The following is a 21,592-nucleotide window of genomic DNA, read 5'->3' on the forward strand; positions in this document are numbered from 1 at the left end:
TCCAAGCAATACGCACACTCATTTTTTTGCCTCTGGAGAAGCAGGTACGGGATATTTGGAAGTTGCTAACCATTTAACCAGTTAAAGTATGTGGAAGGTGGGAGTTGGAGTCACTCCCAGAAAGCAAGCTTCCTGCTGTCAGTAGCACGAGAGCAGGAAGGACAATTCCAGGATCTGTAGTTTGGTGCTTGAGAATAGGATGACTGTGTCTGCTGCTACAGCTCCTTCCCACCCTGCCTTCTCCGTGGTTTTAGGGCCAGCAGCCGCCCAAACAGTAAAGAAGTCCTTAAAAAGTGATGGATTCAGCTGCACTGCATGCAGAACAAGCCTCACCTTATCCTCACCATCTGCTTGCTAGCCTGCCCTGCCAAGCACGCAGTGCTTCTTACCTGTTCTCCCTGGCTTTAGCCTTGAAGTCATCCATCACTTTTCTAAATAGGGTCACTGTGAAGAGTCCTCCCTCTGCATCCTCAGCAATCATTCTGTGGGAGGGAAATCCACTGCTGTGATTTGACATGGCAATCCCTCATGCCTTACTACCTTCCTCTTTTGCAGGTTTGGGGGTTTTTTTTGCTATTTTTCATTTATGATACTGAACAACACCCTGCTTTTCAAGAACTGAAACAAGGAATAAAGACTTTACTAGCATTGGCCATGCTACCTCCAGTGGAAAACTCACGAGTTAAGTTCCTGAACCCATCGTAGTACACACACGTTCTGCCTGCTTGATTTTCTGTGTTTCCTGGTAACGTTCCCCCACTTCCCATGCACTTGTGTGTTTGAGACAGGCAGTAGCACATAGCTTTCTTCTTTCTCTGTGCTTTCCACTTCTTCCATTTCTGATGGTAGCACCGTCACCTCTGGTGCCCTGGATTGGACTTCATGGTCTGCATGAGCTGAGCAGTGGAGTATTTAATTCCTAGGAAGGGTTTTTTACTCCCGGTGGAAGAAGTTAATACAGCATTTGCTAATGCAAATGATCGTACACTGAATTATCCTATTCTACAGCAGGAAGCAATTAAAGATGCAAAGATAGTGTTTGATCTTTGTAAAAAGTAGTTTCCATGAAGTTGTATGTGATTGCATGTGTCTGAATTACGCCTGGATTACTGTAACAAATTGTTTGTCTGTTTTACATAAAAAGCAAAGGCCACAATTGAAAGTAGAAAGAACTAGATTACTGGAAAAGGGAACAACAAGCTAATTGTAAAAAAACAGTGATGGTTCTTCTTCTTTCATCTGCACTTCCCTTCAACAGAGTCATTTCTGATTTCAGTTGAGAATGAGGTTGGATAAATGTTTATGGAGCCCATGCATTAGACAAGAGATTCTTTCCAGGATCCAGCAATTTGAGGGGCTGCAATGTGGCAGGGATCTCTGAAACAAACAGGGACCTTAATCTGGAATTTCACTTACTTGGTGGAGCGAGGCACTACCATATCAGAGAGGGATTCATAGGTCTTCTGCCACTGTACGTAGCTTGACCTTTGAGCAACACAAAACAAAGCACAGTAAATAAATACTATATAGTAGAAAGCAAATGTGTTGATAAGCATAGTTAATTAAGCTAATGGCTTAGGGTGGAAGGGTTGGAGCTCTTTGTGCTGGGTTATGTGATTAAGATATATTAAGTCTCTCCTTTCCTCTCCTAGTCACCAGCTAGGGAGATGTTTCCCCCAACACTGCACCCTCAATCCTCACTTTGGGTCTTGGCATGAGGAAGGGCCCAAAGCAGGAAGCTGATGGTGGGAAGAATGTGGCCTTTGGCACGTATTTCCAGGCTGCAACACAGCGTCCCATGGTCCAGGACCCCTGCACGAGCTGCCCTGGTCCATGGGTAGGTGTGGTCCGTCTGCTATGTGCAATCCGGTCTGGTGCTACACTGCAAACATGGCAAGTGCCAGCACCGGGAGAAAGGGGCCAAGGGGATGGTACGAGTTTGCAAAGCAAAGAGTCTGTTTATAGGGGGAATCTGAAAGAATGTGCAGATAATAAACTCAACAAACTTACCTCAGATAGCTTTTCGTAACATGGTTTTCACTGACAGAAAAATGATGGTACTGTGTGTGTGTGCGTGTTGGGGCAGGGCTATCCGGAGATGAAAAGTTTTGTGTGGGCTTCTGAGGACATTGTGTAACTTCACAACTGATGGTGATGACAGTCATCCTATGTGCAGGGACTTACATGGCTATACATGGCCATATACATGGCTACACGTGGCCACGGATGCACGGCCAGCAGAGGCCTTGTGAGTTTGACAGGTCTAATTCCTTTCATAAAGTGGCTAAGCTCCAGTAAGAATCTGTTTTTCTCTTTTTTTTTTTTTTAACTCATACTATTCCTACCAGAAGACTCTTTGAGAACGCACTCTGTAACCATTAAAAACCTACATTCTGTCCTGCTCTGTGTTCGGAGCAGTCTTTGTCTCTTTCTTTCATGCCAGCACCACCCTTGGCAGCAACTGCTCTTGGCTAACAGCTCCACCCGTGCCCAAGGGCACTGGTGAGCTGCCCCAACCTGACCCAGCATCGCCTGGATCCGGTGCTTCAGCCTGAAACTCAATGCTGCATTGAGCGCGTCCGCACACACTATTGCCTTACTTTGGCACCACGACGAGCAGTGTGATAAGATACTCGGAATTCAGAACAAAGTCTTCTTTATGCACAATGTCTGCTAGGGTCCGAGTCAGCAGATTTCCCCTACGGTGAAGAAGACAAAGAAAAAATAACATTAGCAGGAACCCAGCAGCAGCACACTGGAGGTATTGTGCTGTGGGTATAGCTGGTAATAGTGTATATGGGGGTAGAAGGTGGCCAGGAAGGAGGTGGCTAAAGGACACGTCTACACTTCTAAAATGACCATTTAGTTATTTTTACTGCAACTAATACTAATGGCAGAATATTGGTGACAAGCGCTAGGCTAGTTTACGTCCTTTAGGTGAAATTACACCATTCTTCCGCTATTGTTTCTACAATAAGGGCATAGATGCTTGCAAAGAGCACGTCTGAAGTCACCACCTCGCTCCCAGTCATTGGGCATCTTGTGGGAGGCATCTGCTTGCCTGTTGAGCTGCCTGCGTGACCACACTTCAGTCAGAGTAAGCAAAGTTGTATGGACCTAAGCCATCAGAACAACCCTGGCACGCTGGAACTGCCGTGGACAAGCACAGCTGAAGGACAGCGGGAGCAGCAGTCTCATGCGCAGGTGGGACCTGCAGGACCGGGTCTCTTCACAGCCTAGGCCCACTTGATCACATTAAGTCCCACTAGTGCTACACACCTAGTAAGTGCAGATGGCTGGGGCTGGCTGGGCATGGCTGGTAGGCACTAGGTGTGTGTGGAACGAGAGCAGCTGCCTTCCCCGTCACTGGGCAGGAGTGAAGAAGAAGAACCAGTAGTTTTTGGTTTGAGGTTCACTGTGCCAGTCTAAACGTTAATTAACTGGCCAGTAACATTAGATGTTTGTTCAACCGAAGCTAGCTGGCACTGGTAGACACCAGAGATGCCAGCATTTAAAGGTGGATGGTGAGAGGAAGATAGGCATGGACCACAAGGTCTCTATTCTTCTCCCTCATACCTTGCTGAAGGACTGGCACTGCTCATGTTCCCCACACAGAACTTCTGCCTCTCTCCAGGTGTTTAAAGCTGATGTGGGAGCTGGAGAGATGCTGCGGGACTGGGCTCAGAACACAAACAGTGCCAAGAAAATGGAAATGGGACCTAATGTCCCCTTGTCCCACCATCCATGATTATCCACATGCACACAGCCTGACACAAATGTGTCTTAACACCATCTATGTTGAGCTGGAAGCACAGGCCAGTGGTGCTGGCTGGTGGGGGTGAGGCATGGACACAGGAACTCAGGAGAGAGAGGGGAAGACATAACTGCCATACGGCCCTGCTGACCCTCGTGGGCACTGCAGTCCCCAGGTTGAGCAGGTCTCCATGAGGGATAGCTTTTTTTTTTTTACAAAGTCATCCTGAACCACCACCTGGAAGTATTTTTTTCTATGGTTTCTGGTTGGATTCAGAAGAGTTGGTGCCAGGCATGTTCATTCGAGTTCCACATTCAGAACAAAATTCCAGCTGCCCTGGAGTTCGGTTTGAGCCCATCTTCCTTGGGTAGGGGCTGGTTTCTCGGCAGGCTGCCCGCCTGGCTGGCTTCACTGCCAGGGAAGTGAGGACCTGCCTGTGTCCTGTGCCCAGAGCAAGGGCCCTGAGTAGGAGAGTGGCACATATGAACATGTGTTGGGCGAGGGCTTGCACAGCGTCCTCTAGGTTGCTCTAAAATTACTACTTATGGGAATTTAGTGTTCTCCTCAGTGGTACTCTGGAGAAAATCCAGGTATCAGCACTGACATAGGTAGAGAGCATAAGAAGTTGAAGAGAGGAGAGAGAATATTTGGGAAGCCCTGACAGAGCATTACCTGGACTAACGCAATGAAACAAAGAAAAGAAAAATGTAAGCGGGATGCTGGTGAGGCAGGCACAGTGGGGAACGAGAATAGATGACTTTGCCTGGAATACTGCAAAGCTGAATTTCTGAACAGCATTTGCCAAGCTCCCATAGGAAACTGTCTTGGAAAGGGATCCACTGGCTGACCCAGCTGATCTAATTTCTGACTCCCGGAAATCTCATCAGAACAATACAGTGCATTTGGCTTTTACTCTTTCCAAGACTGCTCACACTGCCAATAAAATCCTATTAGGAACTGTAGTCTCCCCAAGCTGATTTTTGAGACGTGCTCATCACACCAGCTCCCTCCCCAGCTTTTGCTTAGTCTGTAGATGCTCAGCATGCCCCAAAGCCAGAAGAATTTGTCCCCACCACAACACATGGTCCACAGCACAGCAATGGGTATGAGCATGCACTGCCCTCAGTTCAGCCACGCGCCGTTCCAGATGCGAACAGGCACGTGCTATACTTACACAGTTTTTTTCTCCAGGCTTTGCAAATTCCCTTTAATGTTGTTGTATGCAGCTGATCGGGTCTTTAGGTCTGTTTCTATCTGAGTCACTTGCTAAAACAAAGTTAAAAAAAAGAAAAAAAGTGAGACAACTCAGTGCTGGAGGTGTTGTCCTCACTCCCCTCCAGCTACCTCTGCACCTTAACACAAGGTCGCAGCTGTCAGAGCCGTGTCAGAGCTCCCGTGCAAAGGCCTCTGCACAAAGTCGGATTCAGTAGCTCTTGCTGTGTGTCTTCACTGTACCTAAGGAGCAAGTTCATGGTTTCATTTGTTATCTGTATTGAACAACACATCACACGTTCCTGAATGGACTGACAGTGTAAATAATTCATCCAACCTGCAATGTGTTTAATGTCAGACCAACAATTTCACAAAAGAACTCCAAAATGGAGAATAATGTGGCAGTCTATAAAAACAATAAAATATTACAATGAAGGGGATTAAGTGCAGAAACCATGCCAGTGTACTCTAGTAAATCAGATAAAGTGCCATATACTTACAGACTGGATAGGTTTAAATATATGTATCGTTATTATTACAGTAGAAATTAAAATATCACCTGCTTCAGTACCAAGTGTGTTCTGAGCCTGTTCTGCCCAAACCAAAGGCAAAGCTCTCACTGACTGCCGTGAGAGGAGGGACCAAAAACTGCCAAAAGACATGCTTCCCCATGCTGAACTCTTCTGAAAATTTGGAGTACAAGTTACCTTTGCTAATGCTTCTGATATATTCTTCAGCGGCTGCTTGATGGGATATTTGGCCATGTCCCACTCAAACCGTGTCAGGTAGCTAATTAGATCAACTGAAAATGGAAAGAGATGCATTAAAGCAGACAGCTTACCGGATGGCAAAGTTTGGGTAGTAGTCCCCAGCTACAGCCTAGGCATAACTTTGATTAACATTAGAGATGGGAGTGAACCAGAAGTCCACTTCTGAATCCTCATAGCAATCTAATCTAGATGAAATCCATACAGATCATATGCCCAATCTAATGATCTTTCTAAACATCCTCAAACTTAGAAGTTGAACCAGAAATCTTTTCTGCATTACACCTAACAGTACAGAACAAGAATTACTGTAAATTTAGCTGTATCAGCAGGACACAGCAAAGCACAGCCATTCTTCAGAGCAGAAATAGCCTCATGTAACATACCTCAATCTTGATCATTGCAATATGCCTGAATTTAATCCCAGCAAGGGCTATCAGAAAAATACTGGCCCAGGACCAGCATTAATACTCAGGGTTGTTGAGAGTTTGATCAAAGATATTAAGCGCGTAGCTGATGTTACTCCTCTGATTCAGTCAAGTGCTCAGTAGAAGTCAAACCAATTCAGGTGCGATGAGGAATTCCTCATTGACTTTGCATCCCTATCCCACACAAAGCCACACGGTATTTCTCTAAATGGATAAATCTAGTCACAGCATCCAATGACAGAAATTCACAGCAAGGCCCTGTGCATGCAGGCCCCCCCAAAACAAGGCACCCTTGAACCACAGGGAGCCGTGGCTTCTTCGCAGAATCGAGGGGAGAGGACACATAAAACACCCAGCTCCCAGAACAGGATCATGCTGTTTCACCCTGGAGACCAAAGCTCCTTAACATTAGAAAACGTGAAGGCTTGGTACGTTATGGTACCAAATAAGGAATTCTCCTCTAGCAGCTCATGACATCAGACAGCTTTTTGCCTGAGCACTGAGAGCCCTTAGGGTGCCAAACACACCCCGACAACTTTATGGGATGGGATGAAGTCACACGTCCTGCCACAAGCAGCAGCGGGGCCGGACTGTCCCGTTGCAGGTTAGGGAGGCTAGAGGAAGGCAGCAGACAGGGGCTCAACGTCCAAAGAGGCCAGAGGCACCGTCACCTGCAGGGCGGGCTTCCTTCCAGATCAAGAGGAGAAATGTGGAGAAGTTGCTCTGGAGCAAAACAAGCCCATGGTGCCAAGTAAAAGGAGGGGCATGCTGGGGCCATTCAGTGCTGTTTGCTGCCTTGTCCGGAGAGTTAATTCAGTCCCACAGTGACGTTTGAGCACAATTTCTTGTGGGATGGACTTCTAGAGTATGGGGAAAACTTTATGAACCGAGATGCACGAGAAGGAACGTGAAAAGTTGTGTAATTGCCATACTAGCAGGCTGAGGGTACCACCCTGTCTCGTGTGATATCGAATACCCTTGGCAGGAGAGCGCTATCCTTTCCATGGGCTTCTCTCACCCCACAACAGAGTCAGTTTACCCTATTAGATTTCCAAAGCATGGAAAGTCTTATGTTAGGAGGAAACAGGCTTCTTAGCAAGGGATAAACTGCCTGGGAGGCAGAGAGCGCTGGCATGACAGTGTTCTTCCCCTCTTTCTAAAACCACATCCAGTGGGCAGGAGTCACGAGGCAAAGATCCAACCCTTCCTGCTAAGATCTGACGGGGAACCAGCAAATTCTCCTGCACAGGGAGGGAGCAGAAAGGGGGTAAAACTGCAGAAGGCAGGGAGAGCTATCACACAGCTCCTGCCTGCGCAGTCCTCCGGCACTGCTTGCTCATGGTCTCTAGGGGGGCAGGCAGGGAGGTCAAAAATACTTGAGCAATAAAATTCATGGAGTATTTTCAGCACGGGGTACGTGACACAAGGATTTCATCCTGCTGCGTCTCTTCTAAGCTTTCTTGCTTAGGCTTTGCTAAATTCAATGGGAATGAAACCTGCGAAGCGCTTGGTATTACTGGGCTGTGCGGAGGAACAACGTATTCACAGGCTCTTTAAAGACAGGCACTGACCTATTTATAGCCGAGCAGATATGAAAGTTCCCTGAAGACCGACACATGCCCTCTCTATCCTCGCATTCCTTGAACCTCAGCAGAATCCAAACGTTAGGCAGTTAAGCACAGCATGAGTTCTCAGCCCCTTTTACAAGTCCGCCCCTGAGCAGCTCTGGTGCTGGTGCAGTTCAGTTGAGCAGCCTGATCTTGGGCATGGCACAAACTCCTGTGAGCACATCAGCAGCACTGAGCTTAAAGTGCCAAGCAGTCCAAGCGCCCTGATGCTCCTGGAATGGCACCCCTCACTTATGGAACCTCTCAAGTCACTTCTAAAAGATTTCACATAGCTGCCCATCCAGGACAGATGCCTCCTGCCTACCCCAAGGCGCTCACAGCTGCCCAGGAACCGCACGGCCTGAACCTCTCATAACTCTGATTTACTCGCCCAGCTCTAAGAAGCAATGCTAAATACTTTCAAAACACTTAATTCTTCAAAATTGTTACGCTTCCCATTTTGCTTTGTTTTGAGCTCATTATAAAGAATGGAGTTATTCCACCACTACCAAATTTTAAAATTCGTTTGGGTTTAACATTACTATAAATGGAAGAGAATTTGGTCTGAATCTTTGAAGAAATGCTTTATTGACATTTCACATTTTTTATTCTGTCATAAGCAAGAAAGCATTCCCTGCTGTTGTGATATACTAACATTCCCTTTATTACACAAAAACCACGTTTTCCTTCTATAAGAGAGACATCTCCACGTGGCTGCTTCCAGCTGTTGCCCACTGGAAAGTAGTGTGTGTGTTCACTTAACTAAAAGTGCTGTATTTTCTGGTACTTTGCATTTTTCTTTGCACAAATCTAACCAAACAAAAGCTAGACACACAGACACCATTTTTATCAGGCAGTGGACCAAACTGCTGTCAGGAATATACACAACTGAGCTAAAATCAGAAAACTTGCATAGTGTAACTTAAAACAAAATTTGAGTAGGGACGGTCTAATAGTCTGAAACGGGACCATGCAGCAAGAAGTCATGCCTTATAATTTTGTTTCTGATTTCATGACCTCGAGGAAGTCTTCAACTTTAGGGTCATTTTGCTAACCAGAAAGGGGAGGAGGAAGAATTTATACAGTGAAGTTGCTGCTGCTGCTGAAGAATGACACTGGAACGTGTTAGGGGATTCCTCATATACTAAAGCTGACTTAATTTTTTAAGATGCAGTCAGTGACCTTGGAAAGGTTGATGTCTTAGCTTAACACGATTTGTTTGGATAGCCAAATCCAGACAGGACAGCAATTAGTAACACATACAAGTAATTTCCACATCCTTCTATTACAACACATGCAGAGCTGATAGGAAAGGAAAATGGTATAAAAAGAGGAAACAAAGGAATTAAGTTAAACCTGTTGTTTCTCAAGTCATAGGGATATCGTGATCAAGCTACGAGGTTGTTACTTGAGAAATCCATCGTAACCTGATCACTGTATCTCTACAACCAGACCAAGACTTGTCTCTAGAACTAATACACACCAACACATGCTTGTAACAAACACCACCACAATCATCAATCCTCAACATACTTTTTAGACATTTCATTTTATCCTTTAGCCCTGAAACATAAGTGGGATTATTGTACTTGTCAAGCAGTTGCTTTCATCAAAAATCAGTCTTATTTCATGCAAGAAGGACATTTCTAAAAGAATTTTGTCCCCATCCTTTACTCAGACAGATCTGAAGTACAACACTGCAGGCAGGCAAAGGCTGATGGAGCGTGCACTGTCAGTTTATTTGTCTGACAGTTAACAACATCGCTCCACAAGCCTGTAACTAGCTTGTGTAACACATCCAACTTCGCTGTACTTTTCCAGGATAGCTGGGGAGAAATTTGCTCTGAAACACACTCACTGTCTAACAAAGTACGCAGAGACCTAGGAGCCATCAGTTCCTAAATGTTAATGTTGTCCTTGACACAGGCTCCCTTTAGGGCCTTGAGTACCATACTAGATAATAAAGGTGGGAAATAGTTCATGGAGGTTATAAAAACACCATATTGACTACTTAGGGAGGGTGCACACAGTAAGGTAGTGGGCTTCCATGGCTCTCTGCCATGTCAGAAGTGCCCCTGCCATCACTGCCTGCCCTTCTTCTCTGCTACACAGCTGCTGCCAGCCAGGGCAGGACATCCCTGGAGGGATGTTCCTCCTAACAGGAGTAGCACGTGCACATCCTCCGGCCCTTGGCAAGGCCTTGTGACTGCAGCCCCGGCTCCATGTTTTGGAGCTGTTGCCTCACACGTCCTCCTGTGATGTCAGAAATCCACAGTTAACAATGTGATCTATCCCAGCGCTGTAGGAGGGAAGGCAAATCACTAATAGATCACTGACAGAAGTCACGCCACCATACAGAAGGAGATTTAGCTGCCTGTAAGAGATCAAGCCCATACAGGGCACAGAAAGGTGCTAGGTCATTTTAGGAGTGAAGAAGGATGTCTCCTGCTCTTCTTTTCACTCCTCAGCTATGGCGTTAGAAACTAGTTCAGTGCTAGACACTGAACACTCTCCTGGAAGCAAAGCTGACACTGGATAAAGCTTCTGCTAACTTTGAGAAAAATGGGAGCAGGCTAGATATGTTCTTACAAAGTGTTGCTGATGGTTGTCCTTTCTAATGTGTGTGTTTCAATTCCACATGTTCATGTTCCGAAGCAAACACGGGCAGCATCAATGCATTAACATATCCACATTCACGGCACCTACCTCCATTGGCCAGAAGATTTTCCTGGACTTTATCTTTTGAGTCCTCCATAACTTCTCCTATGTACTGGGCTATTTTCTTTATTACGCTTAAGTGTAACAAGAGAAGCTTTGTTAGTGAAGAAACAAAATGAATATGAAACAGTTGCCAAAATCATCTGATAAACATGGAGATTCCCAGACAAAATACTTCTGAAGCAAGGCAGGTTACTCTGCAATTCAAATGATGATAAACAACCTGTGGCATATTGCAGAATTAAATGTCTTATTTCTAAATACACTGATCTCCACAAAGATAATATAATCTCCCCAGTACTCTAAATTCCAGAAGATCAAGATTCAGTCTTCTGTACACTCATGATACTCATAGCAGAAACCAGAAGGCAAGAAACCCATGTTTAAAACTCTAAAGGTGGTGGAGGAACAAGAGGCTACATACAGACAACACTGGCTGAAAATCTGTTCCCTGGGATGCTAAATAAACTCTTACGGCTTGCTGAGTTAAAGTTCTTACAGGGTACTCGGAGAAAAACAACAATGTTCTCTTGTTTGACAGGGAGCATTTCCTTCTTATTCCTCTCTTGAGGGGACTCTTTCTCTCTTCAGCACGGTGGACAAGATACTCCTTTAAGGTGTGGGAGAACTAGATTCAAATCCTCCTTCTGCCCAGTTCAGAGCAGTGAATTGAACAGAGCCCCTCCTGAAGAACATCGTCTCCACACAGTTACTTACTCTTTGCTTATTTAAAAAAATGGATTCATCAAGTCCCTCCAGCAGTAGATCCCCCTGGCTCTAGTCAAAGTACCTATCTCATACAGCCCAAGAGCCTTTCTGGTTGTTCTAGTATCCTTCTGTACTCAGAATCATCCACAGAATCTGGCCTTCAGCTCCCTAACCATTCCAGGTTGAGTACACCTTGTTAAAAAAAGCAACAGCTAAAAAGTAACTTCCTGATTACGACAGTGGCAGAGATGTGAAGCTGACATAATCCCTGGCACGGCGTCATGGAGTGGAGCGTAACGACAGGCTGCTCCTCCCTTTCTTTCCTTACAGAGGGAGGTGACTGCAGCTGCAGATGAGCAGGAGACTGAAAGGGCACCTGCAGTGTTTGGACAATCCATCTGCGACATCCTGTGGCTTTCAAGAGTTCAGGAAAGGGACTTCAGGCCAGGTATAGCGACCATGAGAGCATCAGAGAAAAGGATTTTCTTTGATATATGGGCCATTTAAAAGCAGTAATTCCTAGAGGTAAAGATTCCCTCCATCTCCATTCCTGTGAAGAAACTCACAGTCTTTGGTAAGGTTTTCCAGTCCTGTGATGGGGAGAAAAAATCTGAGATTGCTGATGCTGCCACGAATGCAGTAGTCAGAATTCCTGCTGTTTGGGGTGATTCAGCCTGGAGAAGAGAAGACCTTATCGTGGCCTGTCAATATATAAGGGGGGCTTATAAGAAAGATGGAGAGAGATTTTTTACCAGGACCTGCAGTGACAGGACAAAGAGCAACAGTTTTAAACTGAAAGAGGGTAGCTTTAGATTGGACACAAGGAAGAAATTCTTTATGATGAGGGTGGTGAGGCACTGGAACAGGTTGCCCAGAGAGGCTGTGGATGCCCCACCCCTGGAAGTGTTCAAGGCCAGGCTGGATGGGGCTTTGGGCAACCTGGTCTAGTGGAGGGTGTCCCTGCCCATGGCAGGGGGGTTGGAACTAGATGATCTTCAAAGGTCCTTTCCAACCCAAGCCATTCTTCTCATGACCCTGGACAGGCACAGTTCAGAGTGCCTGTAGGAGAAATCTACACCATTGCGCTCTAGTTCACAGCCCCCTTAGGGCTGTGCAGTTTTCCACCATCTGGCTGCAGCCACTTAGGGAGCCGGTGCCAGCTGAGCATTGCTGGAGAACACTGCGTGGTGCCCGCACTCGGGCTGTGGGGAGGGTGCAGGGATCCACACAGCAGTTCCCTGTGTCAGCTGCGACATTGCCAAGCACTTCTGCAATCTTCAGCTTGTAGACACAGCTGGTTTTCATCTCCCTCACAATGCCCAGGGTGCCCAAAGGAACTTGGAGCAAGACAGGACTCCAGCCCAGTCAGTAAGAACAGTATAGCAGGAGACTAAGGACGTTATGGAGATAGCAGCCAACAGGGAAGTGTATAAACCAGCTGCTTTCATTACTGCTGAGTGCAGCTGGGGGCTCACCTGACAGCTGGGAGACAGTTAGCTCTAGGTATACCTCTATAGGTATAGATGGTGGGACAGGTATGTGCTTTCGTGCATCCAACAGGCTTGGTTCCCTTCCAGCCCACATGCCCCAGAGTCCCTGCAGGCAGGACGTGGCCAGAAGGTATGTATACCAGAGAAATGGTCTCCAGTCCTGGCTTAGTCTTTGTGCCTTGCCTTGCATCCTGTGAAATGCAAGCGGGATTCACTCATCCAATACATTCCCCATGCAAAGACAGAACACGCACCCTGCACACCACTGATGTCCGAGGCAAGTGAGAGGAATCAGACCCCTGGAAGAGCACCATCGACTATAGCGACAGCCAACAGTGAGCAGCTTTCACATCCAACCCTTAAACCTCTGCCTTTAGATGAGATGAATCCCACCTTGAGCAAATATCACGCTCAAATGATGCATTATAAAAGAAGAGGATTTCACCTAAACTGCCTTGAGAAGTAGTAATAAAAACCTGTAAAGAGAGTAACTCCATTTAGCCTGTTACTACGGCTTGGAAGACTCTCACATTTTGCTTCTGAAATTGCTGCAATGATGTCATTACTTTTAAAAAAAACAACAAAAAACCCACAAACTCTAACACTCTCTAAATGATACTGTGCATTAAAGGGTGCTACCAGCTAGCTCTCCAAAATACAGCGGGGAGCAGAAGCCCTGCAATCTGAGGCCACTGCAGAATGCTCCGCTGACCGAGGACTCAGGAGAACCCCCGGGTAAGAGTGACCGAGGGGATCGTCAGCTTTAGAGAGCTCCGTGCTACCACACGGTGACATGGAAAAACACTTCGCCTCCCTGTGTAAATAAATAATAAAAGTATGTGGAAACAATAGATCCTGCAAACTCTTGCCCCTTCTCTGCTGTCCTGGCAGGAGGCAGCGCTGACAGGTTTGTGCTGCCTGGCTTTACTGGCAGTTTTGTTTATCTAGCAACAGTTCAGCAGGTAGCTGTTTCAGAGGAGCAGGAACCTGAATGCTCAGGTCATTTGGATGGGCTTGTAACCCTCTGGGTGACATTTACTTCAACAAAGTGCGAGTGCTTGGCATTTAAACCCTTGAATCACAATTTAGGCTCAAAACCCTGAGCATTTATTTAATGTAAAATGCTGTTGTACGTCCCCGTGGGACTTGATCTGTGTTGGTTATTCTCTGCTATTACTCTAAGGCATTTTTCTTATTTTTAAATCTCTTTGCTCCTTCTTGATTACCTACCTGGATAGGCAAACAAGACAAATAGGAAGAGTCCTTACCTCAGTAGCTTATGGTGGAAGGGCCTCGCTGACCCCTTTGGTCGGTGCCTATAGCACGTTATACAGTAAGTATCATTACTGGCATTAAAGGGACAATTAGTGGAGTAAAGCGGCAGTCAGCTTGAACAAGGAGCTGCACCATGTTGTCAAGTTAAGAAAAAGGTAACAGAAGGAGACAGTCGGCCTAGGAAATACACACTGACATTTCACTTAAAATTACCCTCCGTGATCTTACACGGATCCTACAGATGGCTTTTCAGAAGTCCTAATTCTTCACAAAGCTGAGAATTAGCTAAGCACTCGTGAAAATCAGTTCTGCCTGACTTTTGGCAGCCCTCAAACCCAGATCGCACGGTTGCTTGCCTGTCTGCTGCCCTGACTAGAGACACCTTCCATTTGAACAGGTATTGGCACTGCCTCTCCCCAAATTTGCCCCCATCCCCACCTCATAAAGAGTCTCTGCAGTATGAACCACAGGCCTGAACATGGTTATAAAGAATTTGGGGCAGATTTTTTGGCAGGGTCACAATGGAGAAGGTTTTCTTGATGAATTGAGTTGCTCTGTCCTGCTAAAAATCCTGAAAAAAAGCAATATGGTTTAGTTTGAGGTAGTCCTGTGAGCAGCAGGGAGTTGGACTCAATGATCTTCATCTGTTTGCAACTGCCAGACAAAATCTATGAAAGTACCAAGCATATTTAGACAAGCAAATCCTTATCAGTCCTGGCTAGGGGAAAAAAGGCAAAAAGCCCCAGCGCTAACACATGTCTCTGTGACCAAGACCACAACTGTACGTGAGGTATGCTTCCAGAGCAAAACAAAATCAAAACCAAACAAACAAACCAAAAAAAACCCAGCAGCCAGTAGTTTCTTTGGCTCAACAACAAAGTCTACTTTGTGCCAGGAAGTGTCTTACAACTTGGCATTTTCTCAGCTTGCTATACTTATTCTTTGTACACCCAGGTCAGTTTGGCCCAAAAGGCAATATCTGGGCAATGATCAGCAAGGAGATCATGGGAGTCTTAGCATAAGTAGGTTTGATACAATGTGAGTCAATATTCTGATTTCCAAGGAGTTTAAAAGTCTGAGAGGGAGAGCTCCAGATTTCATTCAGAAGGACTTATTCCTTAGAACTCCTGTATCTGGCTAAAAAGGGGCAGAAGGCTCAAGAGAAATATTCTGGGAAAGTAAGATCAGGGAGGGCTTCATACTCTCCAAATGCCATTTTATTAATTTAAGTTTCTGGATGAAGCTGGATGATGTTCTTCATAAAATAAAAAAAAAACAAACCATTTTTAGCAGTTTCCCTTTAAGAAACAGCTTCCCTAGCACTGCCACTCAGATATTGCTGTGCAGACAAAACTATCACAGCCTTAATTCACCCAAATTTAAAGGAAAGGTCCTTTCTTTGTGATGACTCCATGACAATCAACACAAGGGTTAAACAAAGCCTATCCACTTTAGTCCAGTTGTAGTCCAGGCTGAACTGAATCAGACCGAGGTGAACACAAGGACATACCGTCCCATAAAAACAACATCTGTTTCTCATTTGTAGGTAGTAAATAAGATCTATTTTACCTTTCAGCAAAGCTATCAAGTTTTCCCAACTCATCTGACAGACCAACAAGAGCATCCAGTGTCCCCACCTGTGCAAAAGATGAGAAGTAGGTGAAAGATGCACAAGTCTGTCTAAGGCTTCTGCTGGCAGAACTTTAATTAGTGGAAAATAGTAGCAATTCCTTGACCCAAGACCTTGGGCATAAAAAGCCTTTTCCAACAAAGGAAAAAAAGTATGCGTAGTCTCAAGATTACACGTCAGTGTCTTCCTTCCTGTTTTGATTCCCCTACCATCAAGTAGCATAGGCTGGTCTTTTACGTGATAAAATAGTGACTAGAAGTGCACACAATATACATAAAACCAAATTGGATGTACTGAGAGAACCAAGGGAAGCAGCACTTATTCAAAAGGGGGTCTCTGTCTGCGTCCTTCGCTATAACCAAAGACTAAGTCTCTCACAAAGCCATTTCCTCCACAACCAACATCTGCTTTTTGTATGACTCTGTTACAGTCATAATCCCATGTGCATGGTATTGCAATATATTGCTGAACCTTTTCTTGTAATGCCAGCTCAACATTATGAAGGAGAAGAAACAAATTTTACATAGAACAATTAGCAGAATATTAATGAGCTGGTTGCATCTTCAGATACTGCGAATGCTTTATTTCCTTTAACGTTAGCAGACTCACACCAACACCAGCTGGGTAAGGCCCACAGGTGGTAAAAATCGTATCAATCTGGGGTGCACATGCAAAAAGCAACATTCCCAGTCTGAAACATTCATGTGACAGTTCAGCAGGTTATTACTTGAGAACAGGCCACACTCCCCTTTTACTTGCATCCCTCTGTAATAGCAATAGCTTAAGTTATAGTTGTTAACAATCTTTTTGGATTAAAGCCAGATTCTGTAGTGTAGCTTCGTTAAGTGATGGGTGATGGCAATTCCCCGAGGAACCAAGTTCTACATCTGAGGTAGCTCCATTGACTTTAATGCAGCATATTTGGATTGTTCATAGCCACAAGCGAAATAAAAATAAGGCACAGATCTTATAAAATAAGGATTAAATGATGAAAAGATATTTTTAAAATCGTGGATTAATACTCTTCCTATTTATATGATGATAGGAAGCTGGGTAATGTAGCTGAATATACACAGGCATCCACTTCCCAAGGAGTAACGCGCACTACAGCACTGTTTGCTCTGTCCGCAGTCTTACCGGCACAGTTGTAGGTACTTAGCTACTCCCTTTGCATCAGCGATCCAAGCTGTACAATGCTGCGTGCCTTTCATGACTGGGAGCGACTGGTACATCGAAGGCAACAGATTAGTTATTTAACTTATCTCACTCGCCTTCACTCCTTATACATATATCCTGCCAGTGTGAAGGTCAGCTTCAAGCACAATGACTTCTTTTCTCACTGATCAATTTTCAGTTGACTGAACACAACTCATCCCGCACCCGCAATCTTCTTCTACTCTCTGCATACTATCACAAAAGATAAATTCCACATTTATCCCAAAAGTCTTTAGCCCTGGCAAATGCTGCTGTATCGCCCATACACAAACCCATTCCTCATTTACCTTTAAGTCTGGAATGTGGAATTTGCTGTTGCTGGACAGGTTGGATTTAGACGTCACCGTGTTCATTCTCTCCCATGCCTGCAGATTTGTTTTATCTCCTGGGGCGGAAATCAGCCAGAACTCCGACATGATCTAATATTTTCCCTTCGCTCCTGGTCACTGTAGAAACACAAAGCAGGTATGAGGCTAAAAGAGCACCATATAAAATGGGCTCTTCCCTAAGAACAGAAAAAGTTAGAAGAGAGTAATGATTTTTTTTTTTTTTCAGAAACACAAGGAGAGTGAGTCAGTCCTGTGTCTCAGGCTGCAATGGAACATGACCTTCTCCAGAAAGTCACGGAAAGAGTGCGCCCGTTCCTCCTTTCTCAGGGTTGTTCCATCCAGTTTCTGAATGAAGAAATGAAGCTTCCTCCTCCCCTTTTCCCTCCCAGCCCGGTCCGTTCCCCTTGCACTGTAAGTCCAGTCTCTGTTGCAGAGTTCCGGGACTTCACTAAACCATTCAAACGTAATTAAGGATTTCTGTTTGGTAAATATCGTCTCTCAAATTTTTGGACGCTTGAAGGCAAAAGCGAAAGCGAGGTGTAAAAAGACCTCTGCTGAACGCATAGGCTGCAAAAGATGCCACTGGCAAGAGGGAATATTGCTTTCCCCTGTGTCTTTCTTCCCAGGCTGGAGAGCAGAGAGCTGGAGGAAGGCAAGTCGCGGCGTGCGGAGACGGTATCAGCAGAACGACATAGATGTAACAGTTGGAGAATCCACGGGGGACAGCTCCACGGGTGTTAACCGAACAGATCGGGGCAGGACAGCGAGCAGCAGGAACGGCACAGAGCTCTCCAAAGAGATGACCGAGATCCATCTCTGCAGAGGCGCTCCCCGGAGCCTCCCCCGCCCGGCACGCCTTGGCTCGCAGCTGCGCGGCACAGGGAAGATTTGACACTCGCCTCGCACCCACCCGCGACGTGCCCCCGCGGCGCCCGGCCGCTGCCCGGGGCCGGCCCTTCCTCCGCCCCGGGGGGTGCCCAGCATCGCCGAGCGGGGCCCGACCCGCCCCGTTCCGCGCCGGGCTCGGCGAGCGGGGTCGGGGCGGGATGCTGCCTGCGCGGGGACCCGCGCCCTGCCCGCTGCCTCACCTGCGCGAGCTGCCTGTCCCTCCCCGCGCCGCCCCGTGCTGCCGGCTCCCGGCGAGGGAGGCGCGGACACGCTCGGTGAGGCGGCCGGGGCAGGGTCGGGGCGGAGCGGGGCGGGGAGCGGGGGGGAGAGGCCAGGCAGCGGCGGGCAGCGGCCGAATCCAGGCTGGAGAGACGCGGGTGGGTGCGAGGGGCAGAGGGTCCCTCCCGGCGCGGGGGGCTGTTGCACCGGGTGAGACAAGCCCTGAGAAGCCGGTGACAGCTCTGACTCTTGCAGCTTTTCATCTTTTTACCGTCTTTTAAACTCGCAAAAATAACGCAGAGACCATTTCTTTTCCTTAAACGCTGACTGCCTTTAGCAAGGTGAAGGTTTTGGAATAAAGAAACAACCTTTTAGGAAACTTTTGTTTCTGGGACTCCCCAGTGCTTCATTCAACAAATACTTGAGGGGTGCAGGAGTCCACAAGGTAGTGATGCTTCTTCCTCTGGTGATGCTTCTTCCTTGGCAAAATAAGTTGTGGCTTTTCGTCCTTACTAAGTCTTGAGTTTGCCTTATGTTAACTGAAGTTTGCTTAAGATATTGGGAGAGTTTCGTAGCACGTGTGGAGTAAAGAGTACGCGGTGCATCCCGTTATTTCCCAATTGTGTGCTCTAACCACTATGCTGTCATGCAGCACTTACTTAGGCAATCTCTCCTATTATCAGTGTTTTATTTTTTTCAAAAGACAGTGCATTTTTTTTTTGCTCATGTTTCTGTGTACCAAAATGTAAATGAAGCCTCACAAGAAATTAAACAGAAGGATGCTCTTGGTTTTCCACATAATCTGTCCTAAACTGAGAGGGTTTGAGTTGCCTGGGCCAGGCAGGTCTGGACTGTTCCATCTAAATCATGCTTTAGGTAGCTAACATACAGCTGAAGGTCTTAGGGTCTAAACGTATAGATGCTTTAGATTAGCCAAGGATTCACCTTCCTTTGCTTCTCTAACATTTTTAGTGATATATAAAAAAGCACTACGTGTGTGGAGGAGAAATCTCTACTGAAAGCTCTCCAGAAAATGACACTGAAATTTGTAGCGGAAATAACCACTCTATGTATTGTTTTGTTTTGTTTTTTTTCTTGCTTGTTTTCATTTATTCTTTTTCCTTTCTCAGCTAATTAAACATTCAGTGTTCATAACTGTGATTATTCTAGTTCTTTTCAATCATGGTGTACCCTAGAGCACCACAAAGGACTTTTCAGAAGTAATGCAAAAAACCTAATGCAGCATTCTTAGAAATAGTGATTATTGTCTAATCTTCTTTTTTTGTTGTTGTTTCTTTAGAGTGTAAATTTTAATAATGAAAACAGAATTAGCTGATGTTCAAGTACGTACATCATACACTTCCACCCACAGACCAGTGGTCTGAAAGGTATAGTAACCCCATCAGTTCTTTCCCATCTCAGACCAAGTACAGAGTTTGCATTGGATTCTTGCTGCAATCTCAAGCCATGGAGATACTTTGCATGATTAATTTTAGAAATGTTATGTTCTCATAAGCTTCTTAAATTTAGAATTGTGTCAATTGACACTGGTGCTAACAGATGAGAAACGTTACTTGCTGCAGTGGTGCTAGCTGTTGGGGATGCTTCTGTACACGTGGATATTATAGTGAATAAGGTAAAATCCAAGCTGAAGGGTTATCGGATTTCTAGATTCTACACTGTATGTTATTTCCTTCCTAAATGTTTTAATTGCAGCAATGTGACTTTTCTGTTTCTTATTTTTTCATCTAGAATAATTTGCATTGGTTACTTTTATTAAAGTGGAAAATATTTTATTACTTACTGTTTTAATAGAAAATTATCAAGGAAACATGATGTTAATGCGTAAGCAATATCCTATTGAATGTTTTCTATTATCACTTTTTCTGGTTTTACTATGATTTTTAAATTTTTTTAGGCTGGATGAAGCAGCAGTGAAGGTGGCGGAGGGAAGGAGCGTGCAGCCCTACATGCCACGGGATATGGAGAGTGTGCTGCACGCTCTGGTGGCAACACAGCTGTGACAGCTGACGTCTCCCCTGCCATTTCCCTGGCTGGTACCGTGCGCTGTGCCCTGTGATCTCAAAGCTATCTAATTCCCTCGTGACCACCATGTGGCTTTCAGCTACCTTTGATCCATCAATGCAGTGAGCCTTTCCGTGACTTTGCCTCTCTCTGTATTTATGAGTACTTCTTCAGATATCACACTAAGGAGCAAAACTCAGCCTCCAGTCATGAAGAGTACTGAAATATCCTACCTGAAGTATCTCCCAAGGCAAATTTCTCTAACAGATAATCAAAATACATTACTTATACAATTATGACATTTAAACTAATGGGAGAGCTTATGTTTTAAGCTTGCAAAACAGCAACTACAGAGCTGTAGTTCTCTATAATTATACATCTATTACATATGTTACCTGTTTAGTCTTCTAGTAATGTGTGGGCTTTTTTCCCCTCTGCTTAGAAAGAATGTTTTAAATCCTATTTCCTAGTCATGTGTATTTTGTTATTATTGTAGCAATGTATTTAAAATTATAGTCTAAAACATTTAAATGAAGGAACTCCTAAATAACTTGATAATGGATAATAAAATATCATTTAAGTGGAAAAAAAACAATGTATTTTTACGATTAGTGTGCAAACTACTTCTTTATCGTAATTGCTTAGCTGTGTATCTATTTCTTAATTATGTTAAAGAATATTGGAATATTGGTTATGCACTCTCTGTACTGTGAAGTACAGCAGGACCTTCCTGATGAATTGCTTTTCTACACTGGACGTGAAATGGTGTTTCAATGTGAATATGCCCAACAACTCATACTTAACATAATCGTATGCATGTATGTACTGAAGGGGCACTGTCTAGTTATCACTTAAATCAGCAAAGGTTATATTCAGTTTGCTCATAACCACATTGTTTCAGAACACTGCACCTGCCACCAGGTAATGCACACCGCAAATTCTGACACTAGAAAAAGAAAGAAAAAGAAGCAAAATGCTTTGCTCTTGGTTGAAAGCATCCTATATCACCCCTATGTGCAGTCAATACACCCACCTGCTCATCTATATTTGTTTGAAGGGAAAATCTAAAAGTATATCATTACTACACACATCCAAAATTCCTGATATACAGGAAGCAAAATGCTTTGTCAAAGCTTCTCCTGCATCATTCACATCCTGATTTTTTTAACTCTGTAGTAAGTATAGCAGGCAGATCTGGCTGCTCATACATTATCTGGATTGAAATGTTAGTAGTCCACATTCTAGTTGATCTTTTCCCCTTGGATTTTCTAAGAAGTCTTAAATGTATGACTGGCCAGGCTCAGATTTATCAGCTTTGCCTGAGAAC

At 45.1% G+C, this 21,592-nt stretch overlaps 1 protein-coding gene across 3 annotated transcripts in view; it reads right to left on the bottom strand.

Moving 5' to 3' along the window:
* ATP6V1C2 (ATPase H+ transporting V1 subunit C2) overlaps nt 1-18,314 on the bottom strand; it is a 21,061-nt gene extending 2,747 nt beyond the window's left edge. Inside the window, exons 1-9 of one of the 3 annotated variants that reach the window (XM_075750630.1) lie at nt 18,222-18,314; nt 17,092-17,250; nt 15,529-15,596; nt 10,475-10,560; nt 5,674-5,768; nt 4,929-5,020; nt 2,601-2,699; nt 1,417-1,485; nt 390-482 (exon numbers count right to left, since the gene is read on the bottom strand). In XM_075750630.1, the coding sequence (XP_075606745.1) occupies nt 390-482; nt 1,417-1,485; nt 2,601-2,699; nt 4,929-5,020; nt 5,674-5,768; nt 10,475-10,560; nt 15,529-15,596; nt 17,092-17,220 (731 nt within the window). In that variant the 5' untranslated portion in view covers nt 17,221-17,250; nt 18,222-18,314. Of the gene's footprint in view, nt 1-389; nt 483-1,416; nt 1,486-2,600; nt 2,700-4,928; nt 5,021-5,673; nt 5,769-10,474; nt 10,561-15,528; nt 15,597-17,091; nt 17,251-17,412; nt 17,457-17,682; nt 17,705-18,221 lie in introns of those variants that run through there. The other 2 variants (XM_075750632.1, XM_075750631.1) reach the window with 2 other exon arrangements.
* Nucleotides 18,315-21,592: the final 3,278 nt, after the last annotated feature.

The sequence above is a fragment of the Balearica regulorum genome, chromosome 3 (assembly GCF_011004875.1).
Source record: "Balearica regulorum gibbericeps isolate bBalReg1 chromosome 3, bBalReg1.pri, whole genome shotgun sequence".
NCBI lineage: Eukaryota > Metazoa > Chordata > Aves > Gruiformes > Gruidae > Balearica > Balearica regulorum.